This window comes from Nyctereutes procyonoides, unplaced genomic scaffold (genome assembly GCF_905146905.1).
Source record: "Nyctereutes procyonoides isolate TBG_1078 unplaced genomic scaffold, NYPRO_anot_genome, whole genome shotgun sequence".
Lineage (NCBI taxonomy): Eukaryota > Metazoa > Chordata > Mammalia > Carnivora > Canidae > Nyctereutes > Nyctereutes procyonoides.
This window is the reverse complement of record NW_026575051.1, coordinates 37,655,538-37,672,200: the sequence shown is the minus strand read 5'-3', so window position 1 is coordinate 37,672,200 and position 16,663 is coordinate 37,655,538. Positions and strand designations below refer to the sequence as shown.

The window sequence follows — 16,663 nt, the reverse complement described above, 5'->3', positions numbered from 1 at the left end:
AGGGCCCTCTCTTAAAGGTCTAATTTAATTCCTTTACAAAAGGCCCCAGATATTGATAAAGTTCTTAAAACTTTCCAGGACTCTAATACTTACTCAGGGCAGGAAATCTGTCTTTAGATTCATGTTCTCCAAATTGAATTCCATTAACTGCCTTTGGCAAATGTTAAAGAATAAATTTTTTTAGGGACTCCTGGGTGTCTCAGTTAATTGAGCACATTTCAGCTCAAGTCATGATCTTGAGGTCCTGAGATGAAACTCTGCATTGGGCTCCACACTCAGCAAAGAGTCTAGTCTGCTTGTCTCCCTCTCCCTCTGCCCATCCCCCTTGCTTGCTCTCTCTCTCTCTCCCTCTTTCTCTCTCCCCTGAACAATCTTTAAAAAAAGAAGAAATTTTTCAAGGGGTAAAATCAATACTCTCACTCAAATATAAAGTGAACACATTGTCAAAGATTTTACTTAACTCATTAGTTAATGAGGGAACAAATAAGGTGTTACAACTGGTTCAAAGGAGAATCCAAAAAAAAGAGACAAACTATAAGCCAGAGATCAGCAAACTACAGTCCTGTGAGCCAAATCCAGCCTGCTACTTGTTTCTGTACAGCCTGCAAGATAAGCATGGTTTTCATATTTCCAAATGGTTGGAAAATATCAAAAGAACTGTAATATTTTATGACATGTGAAAATTACATGAAATTCCATTTCACCACACACAGACAGCCATGCCTACTGGTTTACTATGGCTACTTTAGCTCTATAACAGCATAGTTCGATAGTCGCAATAGAGACCACAGGACCTATACAGCCTACAATATTTACTATTTGGCTCTTTTCAGAAAAAATTTGCCAACCCATGATATAGGCGATCAAGAATTCTGGCACAAATTTGCAAATTGGCACAAAACTTGTCAAATCCACCCAGCAGTAAAATACAATGTTGAGAACCATCTCTTCAATAGAAGAGAAACCATTGGCATCTCCATCTAAACAAAAATTTGCCTGCATCTCTGAAGACTAGAATTATTTGCATTGCCATTAGTTATCTATAGCTTATAGAGTTATCAAATAGCTCAAGGACCACAAAAAGCACAGAACCCTCTAAAACTGCATAACCTTCAAAGGTCTGCTAGGTGATGCTCGGTATTTTCTTGACAAGACACCTAATAATCTTTTAAACTCATTTCACAATCATTCACAAATTTTCCCAGCATGAACTAAACTACATTAACTTTTCTTAGGGCATCAGAGATATACTCTGAACAGAATTCATTTTGTATGGATCTGCGCTTAGAGCATGGCCAGACCCTGTTTCATAACGTATCTTCTCTGCTTCAGGAAGTTGGCACACACCAGGAACCGACCATCACTAACTGACCTCTGGTTGTCAGCTTCTCATTCACAGATCAAACATGAGTCATGATTGGGCTTGTGCAAAGTGCTCTATTCAAGATGCTCTCAAATGAAAGACCCAGGCTCTACCTTCAGGGAACATACCTTACTGGCACAAGCATTTCCAAGCCAATAGAGATACTCCGTTTTAAGTCTGATTCACTTGTATTTTTTTTAAGATTTTATTTATTTATTCATGAGAGACACACAGAGAGAGAGAGAGAGAGGCAGAGAGAGGCAGAGGGAGAAGCAGGCTCCATGCAGGAAGCACACGTGGGACTCGATCCCGGGTCTCCAGGATCACGCCCCAGGCTGAAGGTGGCACTAAATCTCCGAGCCACCTGGGCTGCCCTCAGTTGTGATTTTATAGCTTCCTACCTTCTCAAAAGAAAATGAAGCATCCCTTGAAAATTCCTATCCATACTGCATTTCTTTCACTGACTAGTAGAAAAACAACTCTGCGTAAAAACCAAGTCTCTGATCATCCTTTAAAGTGTATGCTTAAAATAAATAAATAAATAAATAAATAAATAAATAAATAAATAAATAAAGTATGCTTGACTTTTAAATCAACTTTATTTTCATTTAAACTGTTGAATATTTATTGCAATTAAGAAAATCCTCATTAAACATACCTTCAGTAATTTTATGATATTCTTTTGAAAGTTTTTTGCAAAGTAAATAGTTTTTCAAATTTTCATTGAAATATTTGCCTTATTTTTTAAAATAACACTTACTTTGATCTTAGCAATTCACAATCAAAATTGTTTAAGTTCATTCTCTGAAGAGACTCTCTCCTGAAGCCAGACTGGCATCTCCCAAGTACACCAGTTTGTTTTCTGCAAGTGAGCACAGCTTGTGGTTTGAAGAATTGCACTAGCTAAATTTTGCTTTCTTATATCATATTTGGCTTTGCTCCTCACCACATCCCTAAAGCCAAGTGAGTAGATCTTCTTACCAGCTTCATTTCACAAACACAGATCCCTTTTATGCCTCCCAAAACACTCTGAGTGTCCTCTTTCACAGCACTCGGCATATTTGTGATTAGATAGTTAATGCTTGAAGATTGAATGCTCCCTGAAGACAAGGGCTGGGTCTGTTGTGTTCATCACCCAGCATCAGCAGTATAGGAAGATGGGTTCTGGAGTCTATGTATCTCCAAACCCCAGCTCAACCACTTACAGCCCTGGGCAAGTTATTTAACTTCTATCTGTACCTGAGTTTCCATCTATGCAATGGTCATGAGTCCTTATTTTATGGGGTTCTTGTGAAGATTTAATTAATGTGTACAATGCTTAGAACTGTGCCTGATATGTACCAACTAATAAAAAAAATAAGAGCCATTATTATGACCTAGCAAAATGCCTGGCACATATCAATATGCAATAAACATTTGTTAAATGAATTCAGTTAAACAAATTGGGTTAAATGTTAAATGAATTGAGTGAACTAAAAGTGAATGGGAATCAAATATTCAAACATTCCAAGTCCAGGGCATTTTTACTCTTCTTCCATGCTTTCTTGAATATACAGAAAACTTAACTTTAGAGAACAAGATTCCAGGAAATTATCAAACAATGATTCCACTGATTGTCTATAAAAAAAGATCATCGGATTAACTGAAAATTTTTTCCTGGGTTTGCTGCTCCAGTCCTTGGCTTAAAGCCAACATAACTTTAAAATAATCATAAAATATCACTAGCAATTAATTTAAATCACCCTTTTATAATAGAACATAGTAGATGTTCAATAACTGAGGAATGATTGGTTTAGGGAATCAATGAAGAATGCATACAAACATAATTTGTAAAGTTAGAGCTTATTAGAACAGCGTGTAAAACAAATTATACCAAATAATTAAGGGCACAATTTTATTCACACTGCTACAGTAGGGAGAACATTCATTAATGAGGAATGTCTCAAAGAAAAGTATGGATGGGGTTGTTGTTGACACACAATGTTACATAAGTTTCATGTGCACAACTCAGGGATTTGACAAGTTTATACATTATGCTGTGTTCACCACAAGCTTGGCTACCATCTGTCCTGTTACATCCCTATTACAGTATCATTGACTATATTCCTTATGTTGTGCCTTTTATTCCCATGACTTATTCATTCCATGGCTGGAAGCCTATATCTACCCCTTTCCTTCACTCATTTTGCCCAACACCCCACCAACCTCCCCTCTGGCAACCATCGGTTTGTTCTCTGTATTTATTTATAGGTTTGTTTCTGCTTTTTCTTTGTGTATTCATTTATTTTGGTTTTTAGGTTCCACGTAAGAGTCAAATAATACCATATTTGTCTTTGTCAGTCTACCTTATTTCACTTAGTATAATACCTTATAGGTCCATCCCTATTGTCTCAGGGTGAGTAGAGTTTTATAGAGGCAGGTAAACCAGGGGGTCATCTGTGAGCCTTATAGGAGTCATGGGAAAAAGTAGACAAGTCTTACCTAAATCCTATGAGAAAAAGTGATTCTTTGTAGTTAGCCCTCTCCCAGAACAAAAGGTGGTGGGGAGGTTTCAGAAAGCAAGCGGGTTGAGGTGAAGTTTTCTTAACCATTGCAGTTTTCTGGTAAAGCTCAGGTTAAAGTTCAGCATTGTCAGCAGTAATTATCATGGGGGCAGTATACTACAGGCTCCCTGCATGGAGCCTGCTTCTCCCTCTGCCTGTGTCTCTGCCTCTGTGTGTGTGTGTGTGTGTGTCATGAATAAATAAATAAAATCTTTTTAAAAAAGGTAAAATCATGACTCTTACACATTTATAAAATGAACATGTGTCAAAGATTGTGCCTAACAAATTAACTATTGGGGAAACAAGATGCTATCACCAGTTTGAAAGAGAATTCAAACAACACATGATCAGCAATTAAAAATGAGGATAGTTCAAATCTGGATGCCTTCTCCAAAAAACAAAAAAGTGAGAAAATAAATTTACCAGCATATGCAAATTGATGAATATCCACAGGGAAATAAGCAATTTTATTTTACCTGATGAAAAGCCTTTGCCTTTCTATGGACAATAATTTGCATTACTATGGGCATCCTACAACTAACAGATTGCAAAGCAATAGAAGGTGCAAGCCCCTATAAATCAAATAACCTGGAAGTTACACTAAATAAGACACTTACATGGTTCACATTTTTTCCTGACACTTTTTTCACATGATTTGCAAAGTGTATTTTGCAAAATTTTAATTTAACCTAGGAATGCAACTAATACGTAAATCAAAGGGAGATTGCATTTTGTTTTGTTTGAACTTTACTAAGTGTCAACCATCATTTCAGAAAATCACTTCTCTTATGACAGTGGTGATCATAGTATTTATGTTGCCAGTACAACAGCTAAATCAGTCTATTTTGTAGCTATGGAATCCAGAGTGATATTTATAGATATTTACATATAAGTACAGGCTTCTAACTACTTTATTTGGTCTTATGGGTGTTGTAATGCCTTTTGAAATACACATTACAGTATAATAAATTATTTTCTGTTTATTTCTCCTTTCTGTCACAGTTTGAACGATGCATTGACTTTTTTGGAAGTATGTGTAGCTAGGTTTTATTCTTGATTAAGGTCACTTCAGGGTCATAAAGGTGGCATTACAAAGTATTTGTTAGAAAAAGGAGGTATTGCATTTATCGATTTGGAACACCTGGCATGGAGGTTGCCTATTGCGACCTAGATTAGGTAAATGAAATTCAGAATGGCAAAACCAATCTTAGAAACCATGTTTCTGAATATATAATCCTTTTTCTGTCCTTTCTACTCATTCTTCCCCTTACATACCATAAATACAAACCCATACCCTGTTCTAAAACTTCCCTATCAGTAAGTTGGTATCTAATGTCCCCAGTGCAGATCAGAATACCGATATAATCTTTCTGCCTATCATATGTAAATTATGATACATTTCTGTAAAACAAGAAAGGCATGTTTCAAAATAATTATTCTAAACCAAAAGCAAGATTCTTTGTGATATTCCAATAAAAGCCAGAGTCAGAATTGGCAGACCTAAAATTCTGCAATTCTGGATCTTTAAGGGTTTCTGTGTGTATTGGTTACCTATTGTTGCCATTACTCCACAACTGAGTGGCTGAAAGCAACAAGAAGCATTTATTATCTCTCCCAGTTTCTGTAGGTCAGAAATCAAGAAGTGACTTAGTTGGGTAGTTCAGGGAGAGGGTCTCTCCTGAGGTTGCAGTCAAGATATCAACCAAGGTTACAGACTCTCTACAGACCTCTAGAGACTTGGCAGGGGCTGATGGATCTACTTCCAAGGTGACTTTCTCACAAAGCTGGCAAATTAGCTACAGGGAGACTTCAGTTCTTCTTCATATGGGCCTCTCCACATGGCTGCTTGAGCGTCCTCACCACATGGCAGCTGATTCCCTCCGTGATAATTGACTCAGGAGAGAAAGGTAGAAGAAAAACATCTTTTATGACCTAGCCTCATAATGATATATCATTGTAATATTGTGATTTACAGGAAATATATATTTAGTCATTCAGATAATCAAAACATTTCTCATATATATATTTAGTCTTCATCCATAGTCTCTGGCTCGCAGCTCCCAAATCCTTGGACTATCCTGAGCGATAAGAGCAATGGGAGTTTTTCTTGTTATAATATTTCGCCTCTTGTCCCCAGTTCTTAAAACTGGGTATCTTGTTGATTCCTATCAAGCCCTTTTCACCACGATTAGGTTTATGTAGATGAGTTGATTTTTGAAAGTACCTAAGGATGGGGGCTTGTTGCCAAGGAAAACAATCATGAATATAAGGATGAAAATTTCAGTCCCAGTCCCTGATTTCTGGGGAAGAAAGAGGGTCTGGGCATTGAATCAATCGCCAGTGGATGATTTAATCAATCATGCTTATGTAATGAAGCCTCCATAAAAAAACAAAAGGAGAGGGTTTGGAGAGCTTACGGGTCCGGGAGCCAGAAAGCTTCCACATGCCATCATGCTAGGCTCCAAACTCCACAAAGACAGAAGCTCCTTTGTTTGGGATGTAGTCCTATGTATCTCTTCATGTGGCTCTTGATTTATATCCTTTAATATCCTTTGTAATAAACTGGTAATTTAGTGAATAAGTAGGTTTCCTGAGTTCTGTGAGCCACTGTAAGAAATTAAGCCTAGGGAGGGGTTTTGGAACCTCCAATATGTAGCCAGTGGGTCAGAAGCACAGGTAACAATCTGAGCTTACAAATGGCATCTGAAATGGAGGACAGTCTTGTGGCCAAGCCCTTAATATGTGGAAGCTGGTACTATTTCCAGGTAGATGGTATCAGAATTGAGTTGAATTGTCGTACACCCAGCTGACATCAGAGAATTGGTTGATGGTGTGGGGAAACTCCCTTCTCATTGAAATTGGGTAACAGAACCTTTTAATCACTTCCTCCATAGTAAGTATTCAGTGGAATTCAGTTCTATGTATATAGGAGAGACTATATAGGGATATGAATAAAATAAAGTGAGGGTCATCAATGACCATATTAGAGGCTGCCTACTGCCTACCATGTAATATTTTGTGCTCTTTCCACATTCCCAAATTCACCTTTTATCTGAATCTTTATTATTTTCTTAGATATATATGAAGTTATTAATAGAGAGGAAAATATTGATTATTTCACTTTGCAAGCCAGAGGTAGAAAAACACAACCTCTTCAATAATCTTGGAATAAATAATTCAAAAGCCATTCAGAATTGAATTATGGGCATGCTGTTAAAAGCTACAGCATCACTGCATGTCATATCCATATAACAATTACTTCATTTGTCCCAAAATGTTTATTTCCTCAGAGCAGACAATCAAAAATTTCATTAAGGCCATTAACAAATGAGGAAAAGACATAGATGGGCTCCTTTTCCAAATGCATCCTCACAATTTCCTCATATAGGGCTGATTTTAAATTGAAAGTTATTAGAGATATATTACAGAGAAGAGAGAAAGTAATCAGACATGTTGCAGTTCTGAGGTCTGTAGTTTTATATTACATAAGGCAGAGTTTAAGTATAATAAGATTTCTCGGATACAGCATTTTTTTTAATTTTATGATAGTCACAGAGAGAGAGAGAGCGAGGCAGAGACACAGGCAGAGAAAGAAGCAGGCTCCATGCAGGGGGCCTGATGTGGGACTTGATCCCGGGACTCCAGGATCACGCCCTGGGCTGAAGGCAGGCGCTCAACCACTGAGTCACCCAGGCATCCCAAATTCAGTATTTTTTTTTAAGTGAAGGTAAAGTGTAATAAATTTTAAAAACAAAGTACTTTTGTTGATAATTTGGGAAGAGGAATGCATCATGCTAGAATACATAAACATGCATATTTCATTCTAATGATGACCACTGGTTGAGGGGACACTCATCTTTGTAGCCTTGGGCTACCTTTCTTTAATTACCTAGTTAAATCATTTGAGAAGCCATAAGCAGACACTTCAAGACTCCAATAATTCACATCAAGAAGCAAATGCAGAGTGTATAATCAGTTGGGAAAACATAAAATGGCTTAAAGTAAATGGAGAATTTTTTTTAATATCCCTGTATGCTACCTAGAACATAACAGATGCCAAATAAATTTTAGTTTCCTCCTATCCCACCCTCAATCCTACCTCCCAAGATTCTAAGACTAGATTTTGAGGCACAACCTCACAGAAATATCTAACTAAAATAGTAAGAAAATGCAATGAAGTTCCCCAGGGTTTACAAATTAAGATTCTTATCAGCTTCAGTTTTAATCCAGATGCTATTTAACTTTATTAATGTTAATATTATTTAATGTAAATTAATATTATTTAACACTATTGCTAATAATTTAATGACAAAGAATTGATAGTAAAATATTTTGCTTCTTTGGTGGCTCTGCTTAAGACTTTTACTTAAGATACAGATACATTTGAAATTTCACATTTATCCCAGATAACCATGAAGCTATGTTTTCAATCTATGGTTTACAAAATATATCTATGAGAAAAACAATAAGTGTATATTTATGTTGAATGACTAAATAATCGGGTTTTTTTTTAATAGCAATTACCAGGGGCGCCTGAGTGGCTCAGTTGATTAAGCATCAGATTCTTGATTTTGGCTCAGGACAGGATCCAAGCTCATGCAATCAATTCCCAGGTTGAGCTCCAGGCTGAGCATGGAGCCTGCTTAAGATTCTCTCTCTCTCTGATGGGTGGACGGATAGGGTAATTGGGTGATGGGCATTAAGGAGTGCACTTGATGTAATGAGTTCTGGGTGTTACACGCAATGGATGAATCACTAAATCCTACCCTAAAACTAATAATTCACTATATATTAACTAAATTGAACTTAAATTTTAAAAAATCTTAAATAAAAATTAAAAATAAAGTTTTTAAAAAAGATTCTTCCTCTGCCTCCAACCCCCACATGTGTGTGTGCTCTCTCAAAAAAATAAATTAAATTAAATTAAATTAAATGTTAAAGGATAAGAAAATTACCCAAAAAAGTAAGTGAAATAACAATGTTAAAATTTTGCTACTGAGAAATAATTAAAGGATACCTATCATTTCAGATATCACTCAATATAATTAAAAAGATAAAAGGGTAGATAAAAGTACTTTTGCAAAGATGGAATTTTTCTGCAATGTCATTCTAATAAAATGGACTGCATTTAATTTTACTTGACTTTAATAGGAGAAAAAGAAGTTGAAATGACATGCAAGAAATTGCTGAATTGCAGATAAGTGTTTCCTTACCTCATGGCATATTCATTCTTAAGAGATCCCTAAAGGAAGATTACCTAAAATATTAATCTGGAATTATTATCATTTACACTATTTGTATCAATACTAGGCAGTATTTTTTGATGTACTGCTATGAAAGATAAATTTACAAAAACACTCATAGTCCAGCCATCTTCATTCCCCCACATCACAAGTTTTGGTAGTTAGGTGAGTATTTTACAATTGTCACATTTCATAAGTTTAGAATTGGTTCTGCAATCACACCTCTTATGGCTTCTTAGGCAGATTTCCATATTTAAGTGAATTTAAACCTCACTCTCACACCTTCTACAGCTTCTACATTTCTGAGTTCTCTATTTTATCTTTGAGTTGGCTGGAAGATATAATGAGATAATTGTTTTAAGAGGGCTCACGGGTGCCAAAGTTCCTAAGGGCTTAACTATTAAAAGGAAAACTATTTCTCCATTCACAATACTTTTAACCTCAAATGTGTGGAGCGGTTATTCAACATCAACCAATTCTCCAACTCTTCAGACATCACATGGCTGTCAAACAATTCAGTATGACACTAACCACTCTACTCAGAGTTGGTACAAACCCCACAGGGTAAGGGCTCAGCTCCACAAGACTGCCCCCCACTTCAGATGCCAGTTGCAAGTCCCAGGCTATCACTTATCACTTCTGATCAGCCAGCTATAAATATCTTTCAGTGGATGAATGATTAAAGAAATTGTGATATAAAGGTAGATAGATCTATGGATATATGCAGTGGAATATTATTCAGCTTTTAAAAACGAGATCCTGCCACTTACAACAACATGGGTAAACCTGGAGGACATTGTGCTAAGTGAAATAAGCCACACACAAAAAGAAAAAAACTGCATGATCTCACTTGTATGTGGAATCTTAAAAATTCAAATACCTAGACACAGAGAGCATAATGGTAGTTACCAGGAGCCAGGAGGTGGGGGAAATGGGAAGATGTTTATCAAAGGCTATAAAGGTGCAGCTATATAGGAACCCACCAGGAATCACCTCACTAGAACAAAAGATGCTCCTATCACCCAGGAAATTATAAGGGACTTAGGAGTTCTGTGTTAGGAACTGGAGGCAGAGACCAAATATAGATTTCTTATTATATCACAACTACTTACTGGCTGTAACTTTAGAATGTAAAGGACAACTTGACTTTTGGCGTTTCTTACTCTGCCATTTTACCAATGTCACTCTTTTATTCCTTAGAACTACATTTAAATATACAATTATCCCAAAATAAAGCACTTAATTTTTTTAAGTCAAGTCAGACAAATTAAGCATTTTCCCTGTCTCACACCTCCCCACTGTGTAGTCCCACTTACCAAAACTAGTCTCTTACCTCAATTGGCTATTTCTTCTGGTATTTACTCTTCCTATAATTTTAAATAATATGTATCTTTTGAGTCATCAGTTTTATATATCATTTATTGTCTTTCTATTATTGTAAATAAATGTTAAGTTTCCCACAAAACCATTCTTCTGATTCCACCTAATCTTCTCAAAGATGATAACTATAATTAAATCAATATTCAGCATTTATATTATATATTCACAACTGACCTGTTTGCTCTGTTTCCTTTCTGTTTTCTTAGAGTTGATGTTTTCTTTGATTTTTTTTATTTGCTTAGTTTTCTTTGTATTTAATGTCAACTATTCCCTAACTTTCCAATGAATTTTCCAACATATTTTTCCTCATCAGGTAACTTATCACTTCCAATTTTGAGAGACCTTCTTCTCTTTCTTTCTAGATTGCTACTCTCTAAGCCTTTTAACAGCTGTCACCTGGGACTCTCCTTTGCTATCATCTTTAGAATTTCCTTGGCCTTCCTACTGGGTTGGATTCCCTGGTCCCTAGATCTCAGGCTTTCTCTCTCTAGGTTTACTCTCTTATATTGTAGAGCACGTTTTCCAGCAGTTTTGTCAAGGTAAATAATTTGCCACAATGGAGAGGGTTTGGTTATACAAGTATTCCATATACTTGTCTCTTGAGACATCGGTGGTACCTATCTCCCCGTAAGACCCCATTATTACCACCTTTCAGAGAATTTCCCTAAGTAATTTTCAGTATCCCATTTCTTTCTACTTGGCTTACCATCATTTTATGTGAAAACATCTTAGGAAAGGGTGACTAGGAGGGGTTTTTTGAGACTTCGAGTATTTGAAAATATCTTTGGTCACCCTCACAGTTGATGGATAGTATAGAACTCCATTCTAGCCATGCTGCCCTCCCAGCCAGCTGTTACTGAAACATTAAAGACACCCTTTTTCCTTTGGCTTTCTCATTTGCATTTGCTGCATGGCTAAACTCTCTTACCCCTTCAGGTCCTGCTCAAATATTATATTCTCAGTGACCACTCTATATAAATTGCCAACCCAACATTCTCACACCATTTCCCACTTAATTTCTATAGCACTTACCACAACTTGGTATACTATACATTCCCATTGTTTGTTTACTTCCTGTCTTCCTCCAGGAGACAATAAGTTCCTCGAGGCCAGAACTTCCGTCTGTTTTGTTCACTGATGTATTCCAGTACCTGGAACAATGCCTGACACATAGCAGACTATCAATATTTATCTGTTGAATGAATGTATAATAAATACTTATTTCCTATCCCTATACTATGCCAAAAAGGAAGGGAATAATTTTCTTGTTATGATAAATAAGAATGGATTTGTTTGATATAGAATTAAGAATTTGTTGAGACACTTGGATGGCTCAGTCATGGTCCCAGGTCATGATCCCAGGATCCTGGGATCGAGCTCCACGGTGGCCAGTGCTCTGCTCAGCAGGGAATCTGCTTCTCCCACTCTTCCTTCCTGCTTCTCCCCTTGCTTGTACCTTCTCTCTCTCTCTCTCTCTCTCTCTCTCTCTCTCTCTCTCTCCCCCATCAAAGAAATAAATAAAATCTTAAAAAAAGAAAGTGTTGTTGATGCCACTTGAATATCTAAAAGAGATTGTGGAATCTCTTTTTAGATTTTTAAACATAAAATAGATGGCCACTCGATGTTTATGGCATGTGTATCTTTTTCTAGAAGCATTTAAAATATTCTTTCAACTGTACTTGTCCCTCACACCTTGCTCATCATCTGCTTTGCCTTCCTTTGGCTACTAGTAGGACTCCTGGCTACCCTCACTGTGCCCATCTTCACCCATTACCTGCATCTCTCACTGTGGGTTTCTGCTAAACCTGAGTTCGTATATTTTGGTTTGGACCATTTTATCTGTGGCCTTTACTTTTGGACAGGTCTGCTGCCCAGAAAGTGACCAAACTAGCCATTTCCTCTATACCCAGCTGCTGAAATTCTAACCAGCACCCCCACCAGGCACACTGACATAAAAACACACCCCACACCCTCACAGGAACTATACATGCACTGTAGCATAACAGCTAAATGTCAAGTTATTTTCAGTCTACTTATGTTGCATACCTCATGATAAAATAAATAGCCTTGGCTTTTAGTGCTTGACTTCTCTGTTGCAGTGTAAAAAACTTAATGTTGAAATGGCCTGTGTCATTGCCATGTCTAATTTTTATATAAGAATCAAATGAAAACATAATTGTTTAAAACCCATTTATAAGTGGTTATGAGGTTTGACAATATTTTTATTTCAAAAGAATTAGCCAGAGCCTTAATAGTTTCAATCTCAAGCTAAGAGAGAATAGAGGGAGCCTTATACAACCGCACTTAAATAGGACTGCCAGATTCGGCAAAGAGAAATACAAGATCCCCAGCTAAATTTTAATTTCAGATAAACAACAAATAATTTTTTAGTGTATTTTCCAATGAGAATCCTGCACTTTATCTAGCAACCCTACATTTAAATAGCCAACTGTTCTATCAAGTGAAAGAACTTGCTTAGGTTTATTTTGAATGTAAAAGATTACTGTTAAGATGTTACAAAGGGAAAGGATTAGAAATTCACTTGTATTGGTTGATGACATTAAGGCAGCAGACTATTTTAATCTGGCTTAAGTCTATCTAGTAACAAAAGCGTGAGTAATAAGATACTGGCCCAGGAACAGAATGAAGATATCTGTCATTGGGCTTCTTTCTAGACCCTTATCATCTAGAGGAGCAGAAAGACCACATCATAGCAACACAAGTTCATATGCATTTCCCCATGACACAAAGAAGTCAAATCAAATCACTGATAGTACTTGTAGCCTTTCATTTATTCGTCCCAGATCTTTCTATGGATGTCATAGTCAGCTCAGGCTGCTGCAACAAAGGAAACTGAGGGACTTATACAAGAATTTATTTTTCACAGTTTTGGAGGCTGGGAACCCCAAGATCAGGCTGCCAGCTGATCTGGTTCCTGGTGAGGTACTTCTTTCTGCTTTGCGGAAGGCTGCCTTCTTGCCATAGCCTCATGTAACAGAGAGAGATCATCTCTTTGTGTCTCCTTTTATAAGAGCATTAATTGCATTCTTGATGGACCCACCCTCATGACCTAATTACCTCCCAAAGACCCACCTCCAAATACTGTCACATTGAAGATTAGGGCTTCAAATATGCATTTGGGGGAGATACAAACATCAGTCTATGGCAATGAAGGCTTGAATAAAACTACAGGTGTATATCCAGAGAGATCCTGGATGTTAGAAATCATCATTTCTGACAGTTGAATAAGTATGGGCAAACATGCCTAGGCATTCTCCCTAGGTGAGAGAAAAGAGGGTACTTTTCTGAAATCTGGGTACAGTTCACCAACAGGCAGGTTTTATTTTAAGAAACTAATAAAAGTAATATGATTCCACCTTTCAGAGCCGTTTATCACTTGGAGTTTCAGTTTGGGTGATTGCACTCTAGTAAATTAGCTGAGAGTCCAAAGATTATATCTGCATCCAGACAGTCCATTCATCATGCTTAGCATTTGGATTTCAACACAGCTTTCCCACATATTTGCCAAAATGCCACTGAAGTAATCACAGAAAGCTCCTTGTTTTGATCTACCTAATGCCTTAAATATTGTCAGTGGCTCTGGATTTAGGTTTATTGGAATATTTTAATAACCCACCAATCTCTTTATCTGAAAGTTTCATATAGCCACTTTCTTAGTTCATAAATACTTACTGATTTTAATTTTGTACCAAAAAGAGGATAGATTTTAGTAGATCAATGTGTTCCTACCCAAGGAAGAAATGCAAAGTACTGGTAGAAATTATCAAGGTATACTCATGTAAAAGTGAAAAAAACAACAAAACTTTAAATGCTATCAATTTAACAAGCTGTATGGCCAACATAAAGCTCAAGTTTTATGTATCACCTACATCTTTACCTTCTCCAAACTATTTTGCAAATCAGCAAGTTATTCAGTCAGATTATCTAATTTTGGAAAAGCATAATTTAAATTTTAAGTGGTAAAGCTACCAAAATGGAATAACTCGGATCCAAAAATCAAATGCATAAGATGCATGCTTGCATGATTGGAAGGTGAATAAAATTTCTGGACCCACACTGCATAGCTAATTGGTTAGGAGTTCCAGATGGTAATGTGGGATCCAAATCTATTCTAATGCCATCTGTGTTTTGGCACCACCTGGTGACCTAGTCAGTTTTTACCAGCTGGTCCCTAGGTGTGTTGTTTCTGGCTAAGCAGAAATTTTAGGTTACCGGTCATCTTTTAGGCTCCTATATCTGGAACTATTTAGCCCTGAATTAATTGAGTACAGAAATCCACCCTCTCTCTCCCCAGGTTTGGACACAGGGCTGCCTATTCTTTCTATACGAATTCCTTCTTTAAAAATATGACATTAAAACAATCAATGCAATTAAGTTAAGTCTAACTTTGGATTTCCTTTTTTGCTTTCCATTCTTTGGGGGAAATGCTTGAACATAATGAATTGGACTCAGAAGCTTTTTCCACAGACAGTTCTTGGTCTCCACCTGCTAAGGCCTCTGCTTCGCTATCAGACACTCTACCTTTCTTCACTGCATCAAGCATCTTCTCTCTGACTGGTCAAAGTGCCACAGACATAATGCCCGTTGACCAGACAGTACTAATCCCAGGACGAACCATCCCCTCAGATGACTATTCTTCCATCAGCCAATCAGCTCTGGAAATTTCACGTTCAACTGCATCTTTAGGCAGCCAAGATATAGTGAGAGACTTAGACATAATGGATCTAACTAACACTCCTGCCTCCTCTGAGGTACCAAGACTGAGTGGGTATGTTTCTACCCCAGGTCTTTTCTTGGAGAACACCACTCCTACTCCAGCTTTACAGTACCTCACCACTAGCTCTATGACCACTGCCACCAAGGGCCAAGAACTGGTCGTGTTCTTCAGTCTGCGAGTCGCTAACATGCCCTTCTCCAACAACTTGTTCAACAAGAGCTCTCTAGAGTACCAAGCTCTGGAACAGCAATTCACACAGCTGGTGAGTAAGCGCTGCTTCCATTTCCCTGCATGTCCTTTCTTTTGTTGTTGTTCCTTTATAGTATAATCACTGGCTGTCTTGAGCAATGAATGTTGGAAGAGAAAAGCCTCTGACACAGCTATTACTGAAGGCATTCAGCTAAAGTATGGGGATGGATTCAGATCCAATAAGCAAGTTAAATTCTGCGGTGGACACTTCAGGCAGACACTACCACCCAGCCTCATGAGATCTTTTCCTTAAGATCTTTTCATTATACTTCTTCCTAATTTAGTTTTCCAAGGAATAATACATAGCCACTCAAGTACTGAACGTGGAATTTAAAAGGAATATGAGCAAACTTTTCCAAAGTTATAATGCCACAGGCTGTTTTCTTGCCATAACATGGAAGGATTCAAAACCAGAAAGTCAGAAACAAGGTCAAGTATACAATGCAAAAATTGTAGAATTTCTGAAAATAACAGAAAAATATCTGTAAGCTTCATGTAAGTCAAATCATTATGCAAATTAAAACCACATCTTCAAGTGAGCTTTATTTTTTTTAATATTTTATTTATTTATTCATGACAGACACAGAGAGAGAGGCAGAAACACAGGCAGAGGGAGCAGCAGGCTCCATGCAGGGAGCCCAATGTGGGACTCAATCCCTTGACTCCAGGATCATGCCCTGAGCCAAAGGCAGAGGCTCAACTAACTGAGTAAGCTTTAAAGGAAGACTTTGTTCAGCCTCCCTACCCTACCCCAAGCCCAATGAGATGAGGAGTAGATATGGGGACAATCTCAGGGAACAGAGTCCCAGTGTACCTAACTCAGGTGTATTAATTAGGGTATGTGCTAAGCTTCCATAATGAAGAGATCAAAAATATAGTAACTTAAGTATTGTAACAAATGGTAGCTACACTTGTGGTGAGCATAGGGTAACATATAGACTTGTTGAATCACTGTGTTGTACACCTGAAACTAATATAACAAGCATGTCAACTATATTTAAAAAAAAAGAATACAGTAACTTAAATAAGATACAAGTTGGGATGCCTGGGTGGGCTCAGCAGTTGAGCACCTACCTTCGGCTCAGAGCATGATCCTGGAGTTCCAGGATAGAGTCTCACATCAGGCTCCTTGCATGGAGCCTGCTTC

General features: G+C 37.3%; 1 protein-coding gene across 1 annotated transcript in view; it reads left to right on the top strand.

The window, feature by feature from the left end:
- The window catches only part of IMPG1 (interphotoreceptor matrix proteoglycan 1), a 129,692-nt gene that overhangs the window by 84,078 nt on the left and 28,951 nt on the right, over nt 1-16,663 (top strand). The window contains exon 13 of the mRNA XM_055329616.1: nt 15,018-15,529. Within this exon, the coding sequence (XP_055185591.1) occupies nt 15,018-15,529 (512 nt within the window). The remainder of the gene's footprint in view (nt 1-15,017; nt 15,530-16,663) is intronic.